The sequence below is a fragment of the Eleginops maclovinus genome, chromosome 12, assembly GCF_036324505.1.
Source record: "Eleginops maclovinus isolate JMC-PN-2008 ecotype Puerto Natales chromosome 12, JC_Emac_rtc_rv5, whole genome shotgun sequence".
NCBI classification, from domain to species: domain Eukaryota; kingdom Metazoa; phylum Chordata; class Actinopteri; order Perciformes; family Eleginopidae; genus Eleginops; species Eleginops maclovinus.
This window is the reverse complement of record NC_086360.1, coordinates 10,560,905-10,583,188: the sequence shown is the minus strand read 5'-3', so window position 1 is coordinate 10,583,188 and position 22,284 is coordinate 10,560,905. Positions and strand designations below refer to the sequence as shown.

The window sequence follows — 22,284 nt, the reverse complement described above, 5'->3', positions numbered from 1 at the left end:
CACATCAACCCTGAGTTCTTTTCAAATCGAGACTTAAAACCTTTGTCTTTAATGCTGCTTTTCCAGATGACATTTAACTATTTTTCATCATTGCACTTCTACAGCAGTATTTACAATGTCCATTCTTTAACTAATTTCTGTCTCTTACTTGTTTTTTGGTTTAATTTGTGTACCCCTCTTTAACCCCTGATAAAGACAAATGAATAGGGAGAGTGCTTTGATTTGTAGGAGCTTTCCATCTTTTGAGATCATGTTGATCTGTAGTGTTCCACAAATCACCACTGGGTGGCAGTGTTGACTAAAACGACAATTTAAAATCAGTTTTTGTGTCATTTTGTTGTATTGAATCCTATCAGTCTTCAAACACAACATGTACACAGTTAAAGACAAATGTTTATTACATGTTTGTTTTTTTTCTACAGACAAAACATTTTAGATTAGAAAATACTCAATTTAATATTACCATTACCCAGCTACTTGGTCAACAAATATCACAATACACATTAAAACATTTTTCATACAACAGATGCATATTAACAAAAGACTACAATAAACTACCACTTATGTTTTACCATAGTATTTGAAAAAAGGGAAAGTAAAGGCAGCTATTTTACAAAACAGAATTGAGGCACCAAGGGCATTTCTTATATATATATATTCTAGAATATATAGGAGTCTATAAATTACCTGTACTTAACTTACAATACAGTAATTCAGAAGTGTGTTACAGAGCGACTTGGTGTCCAAGGGTGCACATATTTTGCGACTCAGAAAAGCGTAAGTTGCACATTTGGTCCATTGGAAGAGTTTGAGTAGGGGAGAACCCTGTGACCCCTGTAAAAGGGTTGCGATCAGAGAAGAAGCCAGATCCCAATGTCTTCCTCACAGACTTTAACACTTATTCATAATAAGCAGTATGCTTTTTCATTTTGAAATCCACGAGGGCTATCGAGCGGTCTTCCAGACTTTTGAGACACTTTTTATTCTGGTTTCTACAATTGCCCTCAATTAATAGGGCAGTAATGTAAAGAGATGACCAGGCTAATACTGACATTTCTAATTTACAAACTTTGACAGATCCTGAAGCAAGCAATAGCAGCACCGTCCAGTTATTTGTCCCATTAAGAGCCTGACAGTTTTGATTTGTTTTTGCATGATTTCCTGAAACATACTATATTAATGTACAGCTCAATCATTTTGTGAACAAAAGTCACAAGATCTGATTAAAAAAAGGCATCATTGGCAACAGGAGTGTTCCTGATCCAGCCAACGTGATTTCACCACAGTGATGTTTTGAGCTGTTAGAACTTCCTTGTCTCTCAGTGTTAAAGTCTGTGAGGTTTGAGAGCTCTGGCCAGACGTTGGGAACGGAGGCCAGGGAGCGTCTATGAGGAGGCTCTCTTCTCCTCGTACGGAGACTCGTAGGCCTCCATGGGGGGGCAGGTGCACACAAGGTGCTGGTCGCCGTAGATGTCATCAATCCTGGAGATGCTCGGCCAGAATTTGGTCTCAGGCCTAATGAACGGCTGAAAAGTGAGAAAGGAAGGATAGTGTGAGAAATAATTATTTAAAATGGGGCATATTAAGGGATGCCGATACCACAAAGTGATGTACTTGAAGCCATTTAAAAAACTAAAATAGATAGTTATTCGATTGAAATGAAATACATAAAAAGAAACTAAATCCAAAGTGTGTGTGAAGAATGTCTTACAAATGTCTTAAACTGATGTCACATAAGGTTTGTGTTTATTATTTGATTTAAAGAAATGGCGTGGTTAAATGTAGGGACAATACAAAGTCATTTCATTAAAAAATCAATTTACAGTGGCTGAAATTGCTGCAGCTTTAGGAGGCTGTTAAGTGAATACAACAACTCATAGATGAAGCCGGTCATGGAAGCATTTTTTATTGCTACCAAACAAATACAAATATTATCTTACTACAGTATATTCTTAGGTATATCTGACCACTAGATGGTGACAACATATTCCCGTCAACACAAGAAAGTTCAGTGTGTAATGAAGTTTCAGGAATGAGCACACTCACCAAGGGGAAAGCAGCGTGCTCTCTGGAGTAGGGTCTGTCCCAGTTGGAGGAGGAAATGCATGCCAGAGAGTGAGGGGCCATCTGTAAACACACATGCAGAGCTTTCTGTCAGCTGATGGAATGCATCTTTCACCTCAAAGTAAACAGACTAATGACAGTGTACCTTGAGCGGGTTGATGCGGGAGTCCATCCTTCCCTCCTCGATGTCAGCGATCTCCTGTCGGATACCAAGCAGCGCATCGCAGAACCGGTCCATCTCAGCCTTGTCCTCTGACTCCGTGGGCTCGATCATCAGGGTCCCAGCCACCGGCCATGACATGGTGGGCGCATGGAAACCTGAACACCACAACAAAATAAAACCACATTTAGAAAAAAAAAAGTTGCCTTGGTTTTAGTAAACCAAAGAAAGTGTATGATCCTGTTTATTCAAGGTATACAAATAAAAGAAATGGGCTTCTACTAAATTGGATTTTAATTCAGGACTGTATATAATTCAGCCTACCATAATCTTGCAGCCTTTTGGCCACATCAACAGCTTCAATGTTGGCCGTCTTCTTGAATGGCCTCACATCTAGAATGAACTCGTGGGCTACAAAACCTGTTCAAACCCAACACAAGAACATTTTTATAGTGACATACGATTTGTTTTTCTTTTTAAATTGATTGCAGAGATTAGGTCCACATGCTTTTCCCAGTAGTACCTTTGCTGCCTCTGAAGAGGACCTTATAGTGGTCTTCCAGCCTCTTAGCCATGTAGTTGGCGTTGAGGATGGCCACTTCTGTAGCGTGAACCAGTCCTTTGGATCCCATCATCTAAACACAGAACACAGTAGTGCTGTTAGTGTTTCTTTTTACTGATCACATGAAGAGTTTCATTTGAAACTATAAAACTGGACATATTTACATAAGGAAGACAACATTTATGCTATATACATATAAATAAATGAGCGTTTGGTTTAAAGCCAAGCAAGCTCACGTGATGCTGCTAAGTCTATCCCTTCCAGGAAAACAACTCTAGCTATTATCTCTTCCAATTTTTTCCTTGCTTCCAAATATTTCCCCACCCCCCCTCCATCAGTGTTCTTTACCTTCATTCTTTTCTTACTTCATGTCTTGTGTTTTTCGTGCTTTCTGTGATCAAACATTTAGAGTTGTCTTTTTCTCAGATTTTGTGAGTTGGCTGACCTTGATGTATGCCCAGGAGATTGGCAGGATGGCGCTGGAGCCCCAGGGGGCGGCGCTGATGGTGCCCAGCGAGCTTTCATTGTTGACTGCATACATGGGAACCACAGGGTGGCTCGGAAGGAAGGGGGCGAGATGGGCCTTCCTGAAACATAGAAGATGCATTTAGTACAGAAAGTGACAAATAAAATGTGATTCTCGCTGACTGTGATCAAAGTCTCTAATTACTTTTAAAGAATAAAAAGATGGAGGTGTGGGCACATGCACTGAACTGACAGAACATTAAGCACCCTAGCTCAAATGTAAAAAAAATGATTAGAAGCACAAGTCAATGTAAAATGTTTCCACTTCACCCAGTGAGTCTGGATTATAATCTAAAGTCTGACTCACACTCCTATTGGGCCCATGCCAGGTCCTCCTCCACCATGAGGGATGCAGAAGGTCTTGTGTAGGTTAAGATGGGACACGTCGGAGCCATAGTCTCCAGGACGACACAGGCCCACCTGGAAAACAAAGCATGGAAGGAAAATGAACTGTGTGCAAGCCAATGCGGCCAGAAAATTCTTCCATAATGGTGACCATTTCTACTTTCAAGTCAAATTACTGAATAGAAGAAAAACACAAATGTTGCTTTTACTACCAACTTTTGGCTAATTGTAAGTAGGCAGATAATGTAGATATGTGAAAAAAAAGTCTAAAGTTATTAATTGATACTATAGTATGCATCTTAAATCCAATCTCTGGGCACAAATTAACCCGGAATCCCTTTGGGATTAGTTTAGTCGTTAATTAGGTGATCTGAGGTTGAGGGGATCCTTGCTTAAAAACCATAATCTGCATATTATAGAAACTAAATGTTATCTATTGACAGCATGATAACACAAACCTATTAATCTTCACTCTATTAGCTGTTAGTTTTGACTAGTAATAGTTCACTTTCTTTGAATTTTGACATACAACAATAAAGTTAGGTTTTCATATTTCCCCTCTCACCTGGGCGTTCATGTTGGCACCATCCAGGTACACCTGCCCTCCGTTCTGGTGAATAAGATCACATACGTCGCTGATCTTCTCCTCAAACACACCAAAGGTGGAAGGGTATGTGATCATCATGGCGGCCAGACTCGCCTTGTGTTTATCAACCTGGAAGCGACAACAGAAGAGAACATCATTGGTATTAAGATATATTAGTGTTTGACCCGTGATAAATATAGACAAGGTCAAATCAATATCTCCTGGGGATTTATTATTTTTGCTTGAATTCAAACAGCCATGGTTTTCAGGGTTCAAGGTTGCATAACCTGGCTTAATTTTTTTTTTAAAGTAAAACTAATTTAGCACTACACTATTAATCCAAAGTTAGGGGACTCATAAACCTAACATTTATTTTCTGTCTGTCTGAAAGACGTAGACATTTACCAACGGAGCCTCACAAACTTGTCTTAGACTTTCTGAAGATTTAAGGCCTCAAACTGTTTTGAGGGGATGTCTCCAATGTAATGACATGCTCAGGAAAGAAGCTGTGTGAAGCCAGAGGAACACAAACAGTCCGGCTCTCACCAGAGCTTTGAGGTGTGCCATGTCGATGTTGCCGTCTTTGTCCACCTCCACCACCTGAACCTTCATGCCAGCCATCTGAGCACTCGCTGGGTTGGTGCCGTGGGCGGACTTGGGGATCAGACAAACCTGGAGGTGGAAAAAAATATGTAAATGAAGACAGACAGGAAGTTATGACACATTTGTAGCCTGAATGCAAAGTATGCTTTTATTCAGTGTATGGGAAAATAGATTTATGATAAGTGATATTCAGGCTATGATTGTAGGATGACTCCTCAATATCAAAGAACAGAAGATAACATCATCCTTATATTAGTGTTTGACCCGTGATAAATATAGGACTACAATAGAGGAACAGGATTACAATATATCTCATTAAGTCAGAATAAGCCAAAGTATTAAAAAAAATAAAAATAAACACCATATTTATTTGTTGTAATACTGTAGAACAAAAATATTAACTAATACATTCTTTCTACAAAAAGAGCAGGACTATTCATAGTTAAGGCTGTGTGGCAAATGTTGCAACTCTTGAATTTTTTATCTAGCCAACACCCACCCCACTGACACTTATGTGTAAACTGCCACAAGGTCAGTAATTGATTTTTATCCCTTATTAGGGCGACACTTCTGGAAACTGGGGCACTTAGACCTTTGGGTTGGATAACATTGACAAATCAGTGACTGGGAACACCAGTGTGTGGCTGTTCCCAAAGTCTTAAACTTCCAAATATGGAATCTTGAGAGCAGCTAGCCTATAGTGGGATCACAGCATTTTCAGCCCCTTTGTTTGCACAAACGGTTGTTACCTTGGACCTTGACTGTTTCAAAGGATCAGGCCACTATCTAAGATGTACTCATGAGGGAGCAATTAAAAAACAAAGGCCAATTTACAGAGAAGAAGAAAATACTTCACTCAGTCAGTCTTTAATCTGAGGAGTGTGTCTTATCTCTCCCTTGTCCTCCAGATCCTGCCAATCAGAATGTCAGGATACTGAAGGAATTTCTAGCCCGAATACTTTAAACATGTTGATCTGTGGTGTCAAAGTGACATGTTGTAACCTGGGAACAACACCACTGTCAGGGATTTTGATAGGGCTTGCAACCTGTGGCTCATGTACTTGTGCTCTTTATTAACCTCAGTCAGCACTATCAGAGGAAGCACTGGTGATAAATCAATCTTAGATATCAGCGCTGTAACTGTGCTCATAATAAAAAAAAGGCACATGCATCTAAGAATAGCAATGAAATAATTGCTTTATTGCTTTAGAAGTACTTCTTGAAACAACTGGAAAGCTCTCAATATATTTTGAATACAACGTTTGTATGTATATTGAGGCTGAATAGACTTTTCCTTCGAGTTTCAGGAGCATCGTACTTACATGCAATGTAAACCCAAAGCTCCTTTAATATGGAGTGAAATGATCAGACTGATATCACTGCTGTCTCTGCATTAACATTGAAGCTACAGCCAGCAGCTATGGCTGGTTTGCTTATCTCAGCATAAAGTCTAACCACCCTGTCCAAAGGTAACACAATCTTTACAGTATATCACACTAATTAACTATTTATTAATCATTTGTTTAATCTTAATGATGAACTAAGATAACCGGCTGCAGTTTTCTTAAGCTTTTACAAGAAAGCAAATTAGAGTATTTACCAAAATGTGCAAGCATTTCTAGGTAGGTAGATATTTGGTAAATTGCTGCGGGACATTGAATATGGCTTTGCTTGTAATGTTCCTTTGTATCAATTGCTTGTAGTGCAGATCATCTGGACATTCAAGCTTGAATCAATCCAGTTTGTTGTAAGGTAGCAGAATTATATATAAAGCCTCAAGTGTTAATATATCCTAATTAACTTCCACATAACACTTTTTAGTATGCAGCACACTTACACTTCTTGAACTCTCCCCCTTTGAGTTCAGGTAGGCTTTTATGGCAGCCAGGCCAGCATATTCTCCCTGAGCACCACTGGAAGACAAGGAAACACACCATGGTCATGCACTACACACCTTCACATTATACATACACACATCCATATCTCAGCCCAGTTCAAAGAGCAGTCTACAGACATTACCAAAATGGGAGAGACAAATGGGATGGAAAGCTGCTTGATCATTCTCCAGGACAATGTGGCCAACGTGTTGTTCATAAACCCTCTGCTGCTGATAAAGTGGTGATAGCATTTGACTCCTGGATACTGACTAAAGTCTGAAACCAACTCCAAAGTCCTAGACACAAAGGATAACTCAGGTTTTTCTATCTCAATAAGATTTTTCTCATTTTCATTTTTCTTTCCTCATAGAGGATTCTGGAAACTGTTAGATCACTCTTTGTCAAGGAATGGCCAAATACTGAAAAGAAATGGAGACCTGTGTAAATCATGCACTAAAATGACCAATACTATAGGTTATAAGTCCCCTGAACGAGTTATTCTCAATATTTTCAAAGGTTACATTTTTATGGAAGGGTGAAAGCTACACAAGCCTTAAACGTGTTAAAGGGATAAGTGTGGTTCTATGAGGTACTTTTCCATGGTAGGTGTATTATATTCAGAAGATGACGTGCATTGAAGCCCCGTTTAAAGAACCACACAGGAGTATAGGCATGGTAGCAAGGCAAAGTATTAATTTTAGTAGCCTTGAGAGAGCCCTGAACCTATGGGGAACTAAGGCTCTTATAATCAATGCATACTCTCGCCAAGGCCAACCAACCTTTGTGTGACTTTCATGATTCTCAACCACGCATTTATACACCAAAGTTTTTAGGTGGCAAAAATACATGTTACTGCTGCCCTTTTCCACAGCAGTACATCGTCTTACCCCCGACCTCGAGTACTCCGGTCTGTTGTCCATCTAAACTTGGGGCGAGCCAACCAACTTCTACTGTATATCATACATTGAAGTGGGGTTTTATTTGGTATTCAATTAAAGTCAAAATATCTAAACCATCCCTTTAAATGATGTAGCTTAATGGTTTATTGAGTACTGCCCTTTTATTTTTGTAAGCAAGGAGGAGAAACACTAATGGACATCAGGGGCTATTGCTCGATGAGTTGGTGTTGTTGATATGTGTATTTGCATAATTTTGCTGCAACACAATGGTTGGGTCATACCTGTTTGGCTGGAAGGAGATGTTGTCATAGCCTGTCACCTCACAGAGGTCCTTTTCCAGCTGCATGAAGAGCTTCTGGTAGCCTTCAGCCTGATCCAGAGGCACGAAGGGGTGGATGTTCGCAAACTCCCTCCAGGTGATCGGCTAAAGAAGAGAAAGGACAGCAGTGAGTCCGAAAATATGCACTTCAAAAATCAACTTTATGCTAAGCATGAAGGAGGAAGACCATGAGAAATGACTTTGTGAAACTTCAAATAGGCTGACCATGCGATCAGAGTTTTCTGACCAACTACCTCATGTTAGTTTTTAAGACATCCATGTGACTTTTATAACTCACCATGAGCTCTGAAGAACTGTTCAGTTTCATGGTGCAGGAGCCCTAAGGAATACAAAAAAACATTTAACACCACATAAGTGTATAATATACATTTAAATTGATGTAAATCTGAATATTTGGTTTGATTTCAGGCAGTACTAACCAGTGGTATCATACTGTGCACCAGGGAGATGTCCTTGTTCTCCAGACGCTTCATGTATCTCACAATGTTGGTCTCAGAGTGATAACTGCGGACAAGATTAACCAGAAGCAGGATTAACTGAGAGCATTGTATTTCCAATAGATGGTTTGTCCCTTAATCATTGCAAAATAGACAGAAGTAACCTGCAAGGTAAGTGCATTAATAGGAAATTTAACTAGATTTATTCAAGGATGTGACAACCATTATGTCGATAAATTAATCGGAGGACCTAAAACATTAGAAACTGATACCAGTCTGCATCTATGGCACTAATACATATAGTATGCTCCGCTTCGAGCAGCCAAGAGGGATGGCCTTCTTGCCACAAAAGCTTGTATTACTAAAAACCCATTTCTACTACAGAATTAACTTGTGACAATGTTTAAAACAAACTAATGTTTTCTTTAAGTATGAAATCATCTTGAAGAATTGCCATGACTTGGCATAACAACTTACACCGGCTGCATGTTTATCAGAGGCAGCAGGGGCTTATTGCATGACTTTTGTTTGTAAATGTTTTTACTATAACATCGTATACTAGTTTTAGTATGCAACAAGTACAGGAGGTTGTCATTAATGCAATAAGTATGAAAACGAGCACTACATTTCCGTCTGTTATCTAACGTGGTGATTTAGTGTTGAGTGCAGCTGTGTTCAAAGCAGACAATCAATGGAAAAATGATTAGGATACCAGCATGTCATAAAGATACAAGTTCAGTTTGTTATCATTGACAACATTTTACATTATGTGCTATGGAGTTTCAAATTGAACTGAGTATACCAACCTGTTAAAGATCTGGTGCGTCAGATACTTGCTCGTTCTCTTGAAAGGACTTCCCAAGAGCCCCTTCACCCGCTCGCCCATCTTCTCAGCAATCAGCTCCTGAAAAATGTAAGGAGGTGTGGTTTAATGTTAAAGCTACTACTTGTATATAGCAATCACTATGCAACTTCAAGCAAAAACACATTGAACTGTGATTAAAAACAGCAACTATTGAACATATAACAGTCGACATACAGCTGAAGATTCACAGCCGAAGACCCAGAGCAAGTCGTCCAAGTCCCTCTCAGTCACCGTCTCATCCAGGGAGACACCCAGCTGTTACACACAGAGGCAGAAACATTTTATCCAAGCCTTTGGCATTCATTTCTAGTTCTAGTCCGTACATACAGTATCATTTAGTTAAAACAACAGCAAAGAAAGAGCGGTTATAGGCATTGATACATACAGTGGTATGCAAAAGTTTGGGCACCCCTTAGGAAAACCACTGCATCAGTTTGTCACTTGCTGAGCTTTTGAAGCAGCAACTTCATTTTAACATATGTTATACCTTATGGTAACAGAAACATCTCAGTAGTGAAATAACTTTTATTGGTCAAACAGAAACATGTTTATGTGCATTCAAACAAAAATAGGCATGTGCATAAATTTGGGCACCCCTAAGAAATAATTCCATTAATATTTAGTATTGCCTCCTTTTGCTGCAATAACGGCCTGTAGACGCCTCCTGTAGCCACAGACAAGTCCCTTAAGCCTGGCAGGTGGTATTTTGGCCCATTCTTCCACACAAAACGTCTCCAGTTCAGTCAGGTTTCTTGGCCTCCGTGCATGGACAGCCTTCTTCAAATAAATCCATACATTTTCAATGATGTTAAGGTCTGGGGACTGGGATGGCCATTCCAGAACATTGTACCTGTGCTTCTGCATGAATTCCTTGGTGGATTTTGATCGGTGCTTAGGATCATTGTCCTGCTGAAAAATCCAACCCCGGCGTAGCTTCAACTTTGTGACTGACTCTAGAACATTCTTGTCAAGAATCTCCTGGTACTGTAAGGAATTCATGTGGCCCTCAACTTTAACAAGTTTTCCAGTACCTGTGCTAGCCACACAGCCCCATAACATGATAGATCCTCCACCAAATTTTACAGTGGGCAACAAGTTCTTTTCATTGAATGCAGTGTGTTTTTTTCGCCATGCATACCTGTTCATGTTATGACCAAATAACTCAATCTTGGTCTCATCTGACCACAGTATTTTGTTCCAAAATGCTTCTGGCTTGTCCAGATGTGCTTTTGCATACCTCATGCGACTCTTCTTGTGATTAACACTCAGGAAAGGCTTTTTGCACATCACCCTTCCAATGAGCTCTTCCTGGTGCAAAGTACGCTGGATTGTGGAACGGTGAACAACTACACCATCAGCAGCCAGATGTTGTTGTAGTTCTCTGGAGGTGGTCTGTGGCTTCTCTGTGACCATTTTCACCATCCTTCGCCTGTGCCTTTCCCCTATTTTTGTCGGCCTACCACATCTTTCCTTCACACGGACTGTTCCTGTGGCCTTCCATTTCACAACTACGTTTCTGACTGTGGAGACAGACAGTTTAAACCTGTCAGATAATTTTTTGTACCCTTCTCCTAATTTATAATGTTGGATTATCTTAGCTTTCAGGTCAGTGGAGAGTTGTTTTGAGGTCCCCATCTTGCCACTCCCTAAGAAAGAACCTAGGCCAGGCACAGCCAGCTATTACCTATGTTAAATAGCCTTTTTCATGATTGGTTCCACCTGTCTTTGTAATTGAAGGTCTAATGAGCTAATCAAAGCAATTTTGTGCAGCAACCTGTCAGCTATAAATCCGTACAGGTGTTGAAATGAATGCTATTTATAAGGGTGCCCAAACTTTTGCACATCCCATTTTTTGCATTTTATTTTATTATAATAAAACTATGTAATGCTACCCTAAGAATTTTGGTCTGGAAAACACTAAAACGTCTACATCTTTGTAGGAAAACAAATGTTGTTGCTGTGATCTTCTATTATAAAGGAAAAGCAAATTGTCATGAAATCTCAGAGGGGTGCCCAAACTTTTGCATACCACTGTAATCAACCACTCCCTGAAGCCTTTTGATACATTTTAAAGATAAATTAAGGAACTGTTGAAAAGTGGATAAACGTTTACTTTTACCAAATTTTCACAGAAACTTTTATTTTTCTTTGTTGTTAAAGGCATTCCTCGTTTTTGCAGCTTTGGGGAAGTTTCATGTTTCAATTTGTGGCACTGAACTGCTGCAAAACATGGCCCAGTAGAAAAAAAGTGCATTTCTTTTCAAGGTTGTTCTCACCACTCCGTCAGTGTAGACTCTCAGGTTTATCTCCCTCTGCGCGGCTCTCTCAAAGATGTCTTTGGCTGCAACACTGCAGTTAATCTTTAGAGTGTCGAAGAACGTTTCGCTATGCAGCCGGTGTCCCTGCTCTCTTAAGACCTGAAACAAAGCGTGAGTGAACAGTTACACATGTGCATTTTTTGGATGCATATATACATGTTTATCTATTATTTATGTGTTCCCCTTTATTGGTTTCTTTCTATTTATCATTGAATCCACAAAGTGTCAGATGGAGTCTTTGATGCAAATTACTCATCTCACCACAAATTAATGGCGCTTGTCATTATCACAATCTCAGTTTACAGCAAGGATGCCACTGTAATTTACTTTTAGAAAACTATCCTGGAGCTTCATCAAAAAAAGCTTGATTTCAGATCACAAAAAAAAAGGAATGTACCTTCAGAAAGGATCAGAGCAGCGTTGTGTGTCCTCTCTGCAATGTGTTTGAGTCCCTGAGGACCGTGATACACTGCGTACATGGCAGCCATGTTGGCCAGCAGAGCCTACAAGTGTTAAAAAACAGCGATGAAATGTTTGGTCAAATCAAAAAAAGGTCAAAGAGTTCAAAGTTTATTCCTACAAATAAGTAGTGGGTTCATACCTGTGCAGTGCAGATGTTGCTGGTTGCTTTGTCTCTGCGAATGTGCTGCTCTCTGGTCTGCAAGGCAAGTCGGTACACCTCTTTACCAGCCGCATCTCTGTAAATTAAATATATTTTTTTAATAGTTGCCAAAGTAAGATCTTATGGTTTTATTTTCTGTACAATAATTGTCCCACTCAGGTTTTAAAATTTTAGTTATTTTGATGGAAGAGTGTTTTGCCTCACCTAGTGACTCCAACCATTCTGCCGGGCATCATCCGGATCAGGCTGTCTTTAACAGCAAAGAAGGCAGCGTGGGGACCACCGTAGCAGAGAGGAACTCCAAACCTCTGGGCGCTTCCCAGTGCGATATCAACACCAAACTCACCGGGGGGACGCAGGACGCAAAGGGCCAACAGATCTGTAGCGCAGCATGCCAGAGCCTGCACAGGTAGAGGACCAGGGTACAACCAAGTCAATAAATATAGTTCCTCCTAACATATAAACAGAGATTAGCATATACTGTAAAAACACTTCAGTGTATTCAGATACAATTGTAGATGGTGCTGCTGACAAAAGGAATCTGGGGTGTGCACTGCTCTATTTACTTGATACATCTTGAGAATGAACGAAGTTGCTTCGATTGTGTGTTTCTCTTTTGGTATAAAATAATCCCCAAGTTGCAGGGTATCCTGAAATCATTTTGCCATAACTTTTGGTCTAAAAACTCTTTTACCCCTCCCTTGTGCGCCCGGTCCACAAGGGCTGTGAAGTCTTCCACCCTGCCATCAGTGTCTGGATACTGGAAGAGCACACCGCTCACATCCTTCCCAGTGAAGTCCATTTCATGAGGCAGCTTCAGGATGGTTTTCACCCCGATGTAGCTGAAAGATGACGGGGAAAACTTAGAGGGGAGCTAAGAAATACTCATACACAGTGTGGTAAGACAATGGGCATCGCAAAATAAAAAGCCATCTGGAACAGCCTAGAATGAAATGATGTTTCACTCGTACTTTTTCCCGTTTACCCAAATTGATTTCTTTATGTAGGGCATGTACATTTTGTTTATGTGAAATACTTACTTGGCTCTGGTCTGCACCACTGCAATGGTCTGTGGATGGCAGCGTGGGTCAATGTAGAAGGTTCTTCTTTTGTTCTGTCTGTTAATATTAAACAAAAATAACTGGTCAGATATATACATGTCTGCATGTTTATGAATCAAAAATGCATGCATTAGCTGAGCTTCTTCTTGCCAAACAGTTGGTTTTCAGCATTGGTTTTTAGCATGTTCAGCTTGTTAATACCTGTGGCACAGCTGCATTGCCTCAGCTGCAGCCGTTCCCTCGTCCAGCAGGGATGCGTTGGCCACAGGCATGCCAGTGATGTCACAGATCATGGTCTGGTAGTTGAGGAGTGACTCAAGGCGACCTTGAGCAACCTCTGGTTGGTACGGTGTGTACTGAGTGACCCTGAGGACAAGACAGACACAATGAAACAACAGAGTGAGTCTGGGCATGAAAACAAAAGCAGAAGGTTGCTGGTATTCAAGCACCAAAAACGGGACATAGGAATGCATTGTTTATCTTCCCAGACAAGATTTGGAGAAAGCTTCAGCAAGGAAGGCTGATTGTGTTGAACTGAAAATTAACATCATTAGAGCTCATGTGAGTCATAAGGCTTCCTATTAGGGCATGTTACTCTGCAGAACACCAATTTAACTTTAAATGAGTAACCAAACCTTAGCAATAAACATTGATAGTTATAAGAGGAAACAGGCGCCCTGTCCTTTCAAATATCCTTAAGGTTTCTGCTAAGAGAGGGTCACTGATGGACACTCACCAGCCTGAATTTTCCAGGAGATTACGCTGGATGGGTGGCGGTACGGAGCAGCTGTAGTATCCCATTCCGATGTAGGACCTCCATACTTTGTTCTGTGAAGCAATCTTCTGTAGAGTGTCCAGAACCTCATTCTCACCTGTAAAAAATGCAATTTGTCATTATAATCCAGTATTTTGGTTTATATTCTCTTAATTATTTGGCAAAATAGGACATTGAATTTTAAAGTTAAAATCCTAGTTTTCATTGGATAGTCATACAAGTACATACCAATATTGGATTATTTAGGGTTATTATTTATTATTTTTTGCTGGGTAAGACAGACAGATTGCTTCAAATCCACTGGATTAAACAAAACCAAACATTCCTTTCCAATTCCTCTTTCTATCTAATATATCACATGTTTCTTAATATAAAGACGTCAATCTCCAACTAAATATTTAGTGTAAGCATCATATCACCAGAATAGAAAACCTAACAATTAAAACATAGGAAGAAATAACAATGTGCATTCAAGACATTTAAAAAAATTAATAAAAAGAAAATTGATCAAGAGCCAGAGGACACCCATGGTTTCTTTCCCAGTGGCCAGTTATTTATCCTCATTCCCCAGTGCTGTGAGGCAGCTCAGCCAATGCACAACCAGCCTCTGAGATTCCTGGCTGCCTAGCAACTCCAAGGAATGGACAATACCGCCGTCTGAACCCGGAGCCCTAACAACTCCCATTTTTAGAGAAGAAAAAAAAAAGACACCTTTGAGTCTTTGCTGATGGTGAGAGGGACTGTAGCCATTATACACGTGTAACAATATGTACAGATTCTCCTTAATGATGGTACACTCAGTGTGGTGGTGGTCAATCAGCCAAATTCAGTTCACAAATGAACGATAAACCATTATCTGCAGGTTAAGGCTGTGTGTGGATTTTGTGTTTGTTTCAGTCCAGGACTGCTTTCCCATGATTCCAGAGTTCTACAGGGCAGCAAAAAAAGCCTGAACATCCAGGAGGACTATTGTTGGAGAGAGAATCCCTTGCTGGCTTTGCAAAGTGAAGCCCTCCAAAGCTGAACAAGCAGAAAAAACCAGCTCTGCCTCCAGTTTGTTCCTTCAGCATGGCTTGTTGCATTATGAAAGTATTGGGTGATATGTAGATTATCTGAGGATTTTTTACTTCTTTACTTTCACGACAACAGTTTCTAAGTGTGTATTTCTATTGTAAAGCCGACTGTCTCTGGCAAATTATCTCTACTGTCAAATCAATGCCGCATGTAGCCTATATGGCTGCAGTCATGCAATTGAGTCATGTCAGCATTGACAGCCTTATTTATGTCACACACAAGGTTACATTAAATAGAATATGTAAAAATCTAATTTTACATAGCCGGAAAAATGAATAAATCTGCAATCTATTAACTGAAATTCAATTTGAAAAAAATAGTAATAGGCTACATAGTTTCTTAAAAATTCCTTTGTTTCAAATAAACAGTGGTTTTGCATATTAGTAGTTTATTTCTCATGTAAACCCATACGAATGGAACAAGAGTCATTACATTGCACATCAATTTGTTTGTTTTAAATGTGATATTGTTTACATGTGGGATATCATGATACACTGATACAATTTTGATACGACTTGCTGCGATATTGATTTCGTCCATAAAGACAATATCTAGGTTCTGTTCTGTTGTACAACTGCACACAATGACAGCGCCAGTTCAGCAAATTAATATAAGCCTCCCTCAAAGCAGGAATCTATTCACTTTTGGAAATGCATACGTCATAATTTATTCAGCTTTTACCAACGCTCAATAACAGAAGCTGATTTTAAAGAGGGATGTTATCTACTACTAGAGCTCATTTAAAATCACTGCTGAACATCTTCAATTGTTTATGAAAGTCCCCTCTGATATAACCGCCTCTTCCTCAGTTTGTAGCTTGTGTTTTTGAAAAAAGATAAGGGAAATAAAAAAACTCGTTTCACGGGAAAAGGAATGTGTATCCGGGGCTAAAACAGTATTGCATACAGGAAAAAGGAAGAAAAAAAAACACATCCAGGCGAATCCCCATGCAAAAGTCCCCTTATTAGGAACCCCGTCGGCTGTGATGTAATGTGAACGCTGTAACCAGATTGAACTGGACTTGGGACCGGAGCTCAAGGCTTAACTTTACACTCCAGTTGCCATCCTATGAGCATCGGCTTCCCAACAGGAGATTGGTGCCGCTCGCCGAGTTTCGCAAAAACAACTCCAAATATGTTCAAAGGAAGACTTAACAGGGACGAGCGCTACACGGCACACAATAGAAGTGCAGCCTACATTCCTGCCACTCACTTGGTTTCACTAAACTGCCTGTTTTATGGGGGAAAACCTCCCCATGCAAAATAGCTATAAACGTACTGTTTTTACATGCATTTAGATGATATGAAGCATTTTAAAGCAGGTTTGGCACGAATGCGTCGAGGTTTAACCAGCAGCCTTTCGCCGTTATGATGAAACAGAGCTGTTGATATACATAAGAGACATTTAAATGAAGGCAAACTTACAGATTGGATCATCCATTTTCATAGTCCGCTTGATACGGATGGAGGATGGAACTGTGTTTTCGATCAACTGGGTGATCGACTGCAAAAAGAAGGATTTAAAAGAAATGAAAGCGCACAAAACATGGCCAGAATGATATCAATGCAATTTGCAAAGAAAATGCTTTCACGTTCAAATGTATTTTTAATGAAAATAAAATGAAATCGTGTTTTTGTGCCATATTTCGGGATGAATGTGTTGCCCAAATCTTACCTCGAGTCCCAGAGCATCCAGCATGTCTCTCTTCTCCCTCTCACCTGGACCAATATGCCTCTCTGCAAAGTCATCATGTCTGGGTAAGAGTCTCTCTATCTGTCTGGAGGAGACCGCCGCAGAGGTCCTCAGACCCCGGGCTGCTGTTGGTAGGCATGCCCTGCTGTTTGGGATCCTGCACCGAAGTTTCCAAACCACGCGGCTCTTGTCACTCAGATGCCTACACGGTGCGCTGGGATTCACCGACTTGGCTAAGAAGATCCCCCAGGACTTGGCGCAGCTCTGCATCTTTAAATCACTTCGCAAGACAAGTCTGCAGAAACTGGTGGAGCCTTTTCTTCCCCCCACTGAGACTGATGCGATGCCTGCAGGAGACTCTGCCAACTCCCAGTTCAAACTGGAGAGTTTATACCACTGCACAGTTGCACAAGAGCGGACCAATCAGAGCGAAGATGGTGCGTGACGTAGTGACGAGCCCCGGTTAAACAGCTGCTAAACTTTCTCACGTGCCCACTGAGCTAGAGGGAAAAAGTTTTATGACTCCACAGATTTTCAGGAGAAAGTTGCAATTTCAAAGTCCAAACTGATTTTTTGCAGACTTGGGTCTACATCAAGGTGTGCTCAGTGATAGTATGTGAGGGCAAGAGTCTGCAAGTATATGAGAGGAAACCTTAGGGCTCCTTATTTACATAAAACTACCCAAAAATACATATTGACTGCAAGAAAGCACCTCTGAATGCAGGTTCATGAAGCATCTAGGAGTAACATATTAGCAATCGAAAGACATATCCACGCTCTTAGTTCAGGAAAGGATAGTAAAAACACTGAAAGGCTACAGAACTGCAAATGCATAAACATCTGCACTGACAACCTGTTTATTTAATAAAATCAAATTTGCATCATGCTTTAAAGTCAAAAACAAGGAGCAGGAGCCACTGAAAAAGTATATTGAGAAAACATGAGCAGCATGTGTTTCTGTTTAATTTTGTAGTTTTCTCATATGATACCAAATGGTTTCAGTATGGGAAAAACATACTCCGACTGAAAGGGGTATTCATGGTTTTTAAATCAGCGTTCCTTTTAGCTTGAGTAACCAGGTGAAGACTGGATTCTCAGTGAATGTAACCGGCTGTTATGTACATGTCATACATTTTCCTCAAAATAAATGAGACTAGAAGAGGAAAACTCATCTTTATTTCGGGTGGCCATTTAGGACAGTGATATTTTTCTGTTTGTAAAATGAATGTGTCCTTAAGGGTGAGACACCAGTGTGTCATATTCATTGTGTTTGTAGCATTCATCGAGTGGCAACTAGTTTTATGGCAGCAGTTAGGGCAGCAATTAATAATGGGGCAATGAGACACTGATAAACAAGTACTGTTCCTTTAGCTGGAGTGGTATATTTTAGAAAGATTTCGACCATGGTATATTTCAATCGATGAAGCACACACTGTATGTCACAGCAGCGGATAAGAACATAAATATCAGCAAAGAAATACAAAAAAATAGACTAACATTGACATGTACGCAGAAATGTGTCACCATGTAAAACACAGCAGCAGGGTGTTAGGCATTAAACTCAAAGAAAAGCATGAAAACAAGACTCCAGTTCACTATTGTAACACATTATATGTTTCACTGTATGGGAAGGATTGTCCACCTATGCAGAAAATATAAGGAACGCAATTTTAAAAAATACTAGCGATTTTATTCTGAAATAACTCGATGCTTGCAAATTGTGTTCATACATTCTTAGTTCCTAGAAGCTGAACCCTAATGACTTTGTTGACATCTGACTTTTCCTCGTGCATCACTGATGCACTTTTATATACATGACAAAGAGAGATTTTAGGTATTCATATCAACTTCTGTTAATAACGCAGTTGTATTATCATTTTTTAACATTGTAACCAAAATGAGAAGGATTGCATGGCTTTGTAGGAAATAAATAATCAGTTCATTTTTAAGATACACGTACATTTTTCTGTATGGTCACTAATCTGTTTTGTTCACACACATTTTGTGAAACTTTTTTGCAACATAGTTTGGATAAGTGCAATAAGAATTACAAAATATATATTAATATATGATCATAAGATAAGAAATTATGCAGTTGCAATGTTTCATCACTAATCAGGGACACTAAATCAAGTGATAGTCAAAGCGAAAGTTTTAGTTTTGTTCTTATCCACTTGTACTTTTGCTCTCAGTCTTGGCAAATGCTTCCTTCCCGAGAACTTTGTTTCCGCTGTGTGAGTATGTTCTGGCTGCCAGTAACTCGAGACATGATTCAGTTGGCCGTGACTGCCGCTGCCTCATCATGAGGACCAGAACAACATGTTTACATTTAGAGCACATCATACATGCACATGTATCTCACCCCAACTGCTTTTTGATTTATGTCCAATCTCTTCCTCTTTAGTACATTTCCCAACATTTAATTAATATAACAATCTTCATTATTTTTCCAGCACTTTTCATGCTATACATACATGCTAACTTACTTTCAACATATCCTTTTCCAGGGGTTGATCAAAGCATACTACTGCACCTTTTTGTACATGACTCACCTTCAGTGAGGGAACATTCGACTTGAAAACACTATCCAAATACTTAGGGCTAAGCACCATAGCGCCTTAAACCATTTTTAAACAGAATATCAGTATAAAAAGACAGTTTAACGCTAAACACATTTAAAGCCCAGGGTGTTGTTGCTCAGACCCTAACTTTTAAACACAATTTTACATTTATGATAAAACTGGTTTTCTCTGTCTGTAGAAAGCTGTCAGGTAGACTGTCGATGCAAATATAACCTTAGGTGAAAAGGCTAAAAGAGTGGTGACATTTTATTTTCTGTTGTAAGAAGTTATATGTAATTGATGCTGCATATGCAAATGCAGCATCAGTCACCGTTGGGATATGAAATGTCCCAGGCATCCGTGGTACTTACCTTTCCTTATTTCTTTGATATTTCTACCGCTAACATTGCTATTTGATTGATTTGAGGAAAGAAAAAGTTTCTCTCTATGGCAACTAAAATATGGACTGATAAAAAGGCGTCTGAATCCCACAGTGCTGATAATCAACAAAAGGAATAGCTTTTATCAGTACTGTGTGATCATGGTAAACAACAGGGATCGCTTCATGCAGGCCACAGGTGGAATGGAAAGACATTCAATCCTGATAAAACTAATATTTCACCTCTTCAATAGGGCAATCTGCTGACATGAAGTATCAGCGGCTTTTGTTCTCCTGTCATATTCACACAGAGACTCAGATATGGGTTGGATGAGCTGCTTGTGGGAACGACATCAGTTTATAATGCATCAATGTTTTACACTTCCCTTCGCATTTTTGTTTTATATTCTTTCTAAATGGGGATATCTGTCCTTGACATACAGGTATGTATTTATAAATTGATATGATTTCTATTAAATTCTCAACTTCATTTTCTAAGCAATGTGTAAAGTAATTACAGATACTCCATACTTTGATTATACTCAGCATTATTCGTATTTTTCATTGAAGCCATATTTTAATATGTATTTGGATTGAATTGTAAATAGTTTTATGAAGTTAGATTTGTAAAACAAATGAAATATATCACTCCAACTGTTATTAAGTTTATTTTTCTTCATTAAATCAATAGTTGTTTTGGAATGTAATATTTCAATAATTGACATGACAGATTGTAAAAGAAATTAGCACCACTCTAAATGCAAAAACTAACATTTTCAGCACCTAACTCCTGTATAATCTGTTTGTTAGGTTATATTGTAAAAATAAAAATTTTGAGCAAATTAAAAATGAAAACAGTGGCTGACCAAAAAGATTTCTGTCTACAGGTACCTGTTTGTTTCTGTTGGAGGGTGCATCCTGGCATTTGTCACAATGGGCATCTACAGCCTGCTCCTCTTTACCTCCACTTTTATCTTTATTCTGCTCGTGTGCTTTTTGGATCCCCGCTGTGTCCATGCCTGGGTGTTTGCTGTCCAGATGTTGTGGCAAACCTTCTGGCACCTGCTTATACAGTACAGGGAATACTACCTGCATGAGCGTGTCAGCATCAGGTACTAATCTTAAATCAGGTCATCACTAAGTTAAACAAGACCCTACATACTGTATCATATTATATACAAATTATATATTCCACATCTAATCACATGACACATACAAAGCTAACTACGAAATTATCCTACAAAAAAAAATGTTGTACCACTGTGTCATGCTGTAAATGTGTGTTCTGTAACTAATATAGCTTATCAGTGCAAGTTGAATAGATGGATACCCTTCCAAAAAACATCTTTGAATATTACATTAATGCTGTAAGTGAAAAGATAAAAGAGCAAATCAATGTAATTTAATTTTAAGGCCATGTGTGATAAAGTAAAACAAACATCTTTGGATATAATCAAGAGCAAAAAAAAGACTCATATTAATTTTGTTGAAGAGTAAATCCATTTCCACTTACAGGTTGTTTTTGGCAGTGTCCTCTTTGATGCTGCTGACTCAGAGAATCACATCGGTGTCCATGGACCTCCAGGAGAAACGAGTTGTGCTTACATTTAATGCCTCATCCAAACGGAAGACGTGTGTGATGCTTCTCCCTCTAATCAGCTACATCCTGAATTTCACCTCTCTGCTCGGTGGGCCTCTGTGCTCCTACAGACGCTTTGTGTCTTTAATGGCAGGTATCAGCCTCCACGCTCCACCTAGTCCACTGGGTGTAGTCCTTCTAAAGTTGATGGAGGTGCTTTTGCTGGAGTGTGTTAGGTATTGTGTTGTCTATTTTCTAAAGCATAGCTACTATGATTCCTCCACCTCTATCCATGGTATCCTGTGGGTTTGGGGTCTGGCGCTGGTTTTGAGGACCCAATATTATTCTCACTGGAGGATTAGTGAATGCCTCAACAATGCAGCCGGGTTTGGCTTTTGGGAAAATTCACCAGGGGACTCCCCAGACAGGTGCAAACTATCCGATGGAGATTTCTGGACCATTGAAGCCTCGAGCCGTATGTCCGAGTTTGCCCGTCAATGGAACGCCTCAACAGCTTCATGGCTGCGTAGGCTGATTTATATCAGATGCAAACGTTTTCCGCTGTTCATGACTTTTAGTTTCTCACTGTGGTGGCATGGTTGTCATTTAGGTCACTTTGTAGGAATGTGGACCTGGGCAGCAACAGTGAAGGCAGATTACCATATACACAGGTACCTGCACCCAAAACTCTCATCTACACAAAGTAAAATATACACTTGTTTAGGATGGATAAACACTCAGATGATTGTTGTTTGTATTGTTATTGCAGTAGAGTTAAGAGATATGTCTGGTTTGAGACTTTTGTCTATAACATACATAGGTCTGTTTCCACTTCTAAATATAATGCTGCTCTTCATCTTATTAAAACGGAACACAGGTTAGTAATGTAGTGATGTGAACACACTCCCAGACCTACGACACTTTTGTTCTATTATTTAAATATATGAATGGACAATGTCT

At 39.6% G+C, this 22,284-nt stretch overlaps 2 protein-coding genes across 2 annotated transcripts; one reads left to right on the top strand and one right to left on the bottom strand.

The window, feature by feature from the left end:
* Positions 1-380: 380 nt before the first annotated feature.
* On the bottom strand, positions 381-17,184 carry gldc (glycine dehydrogenase (decarboxylating)). The gene is given in 26 exon segments (XM_063898099.1): positions 381-1,526; positions 2,047-2,127; positions 2,210-2,382; positions 2,549-2,644; positions 2,748-2,859; positions 3,232-3,373; positions 3,619-3,731; positions 4,222-4,371; positions 4,789-4,914; positions 6,683-6,758; positions 7,903-8,045; positions 8,239-8,280; positions 8,381-8,465; positions 9,205-9,302; positions 9,438-9,518; positions 11,540-11,665; positions 11,667-11,680; positions 11,979-12,084; positions 12,183-12,279; positions 12,408-12,604; positions 12,898-13,045; positions 13,244-13,321; positions 13,466-13,630; positions 14,001-14,136; positions 16,538-16,616; positions 16,788-17,184. Coding segments are annotated over 26 exon segments (3,093 nt in total). The 5' UTR covers positions 17,076-17,184; the 3' UTR covers positions 381-1,385.
* Positions 17,149-22,206, top strand: mboat4 (membrane bound O-acyltransferase domain containing 4). The gene is made up of 4 exons (XM_063896817.1): positions 17,149-17,242; positions 19,566-19,576; positions 20,604-20,857; positions 21,261-22,206. The coding sequence occupies exons 1-4, from the start codon at positions 17,149-17,151 to the stop codon at positions 22,204-22,206; spliced, it is 1,305 nt and encodes a 434-aa protein (XP_063752887.1).
* Positions 22,207-22,284: the final 78 nt, after the last annotated feature.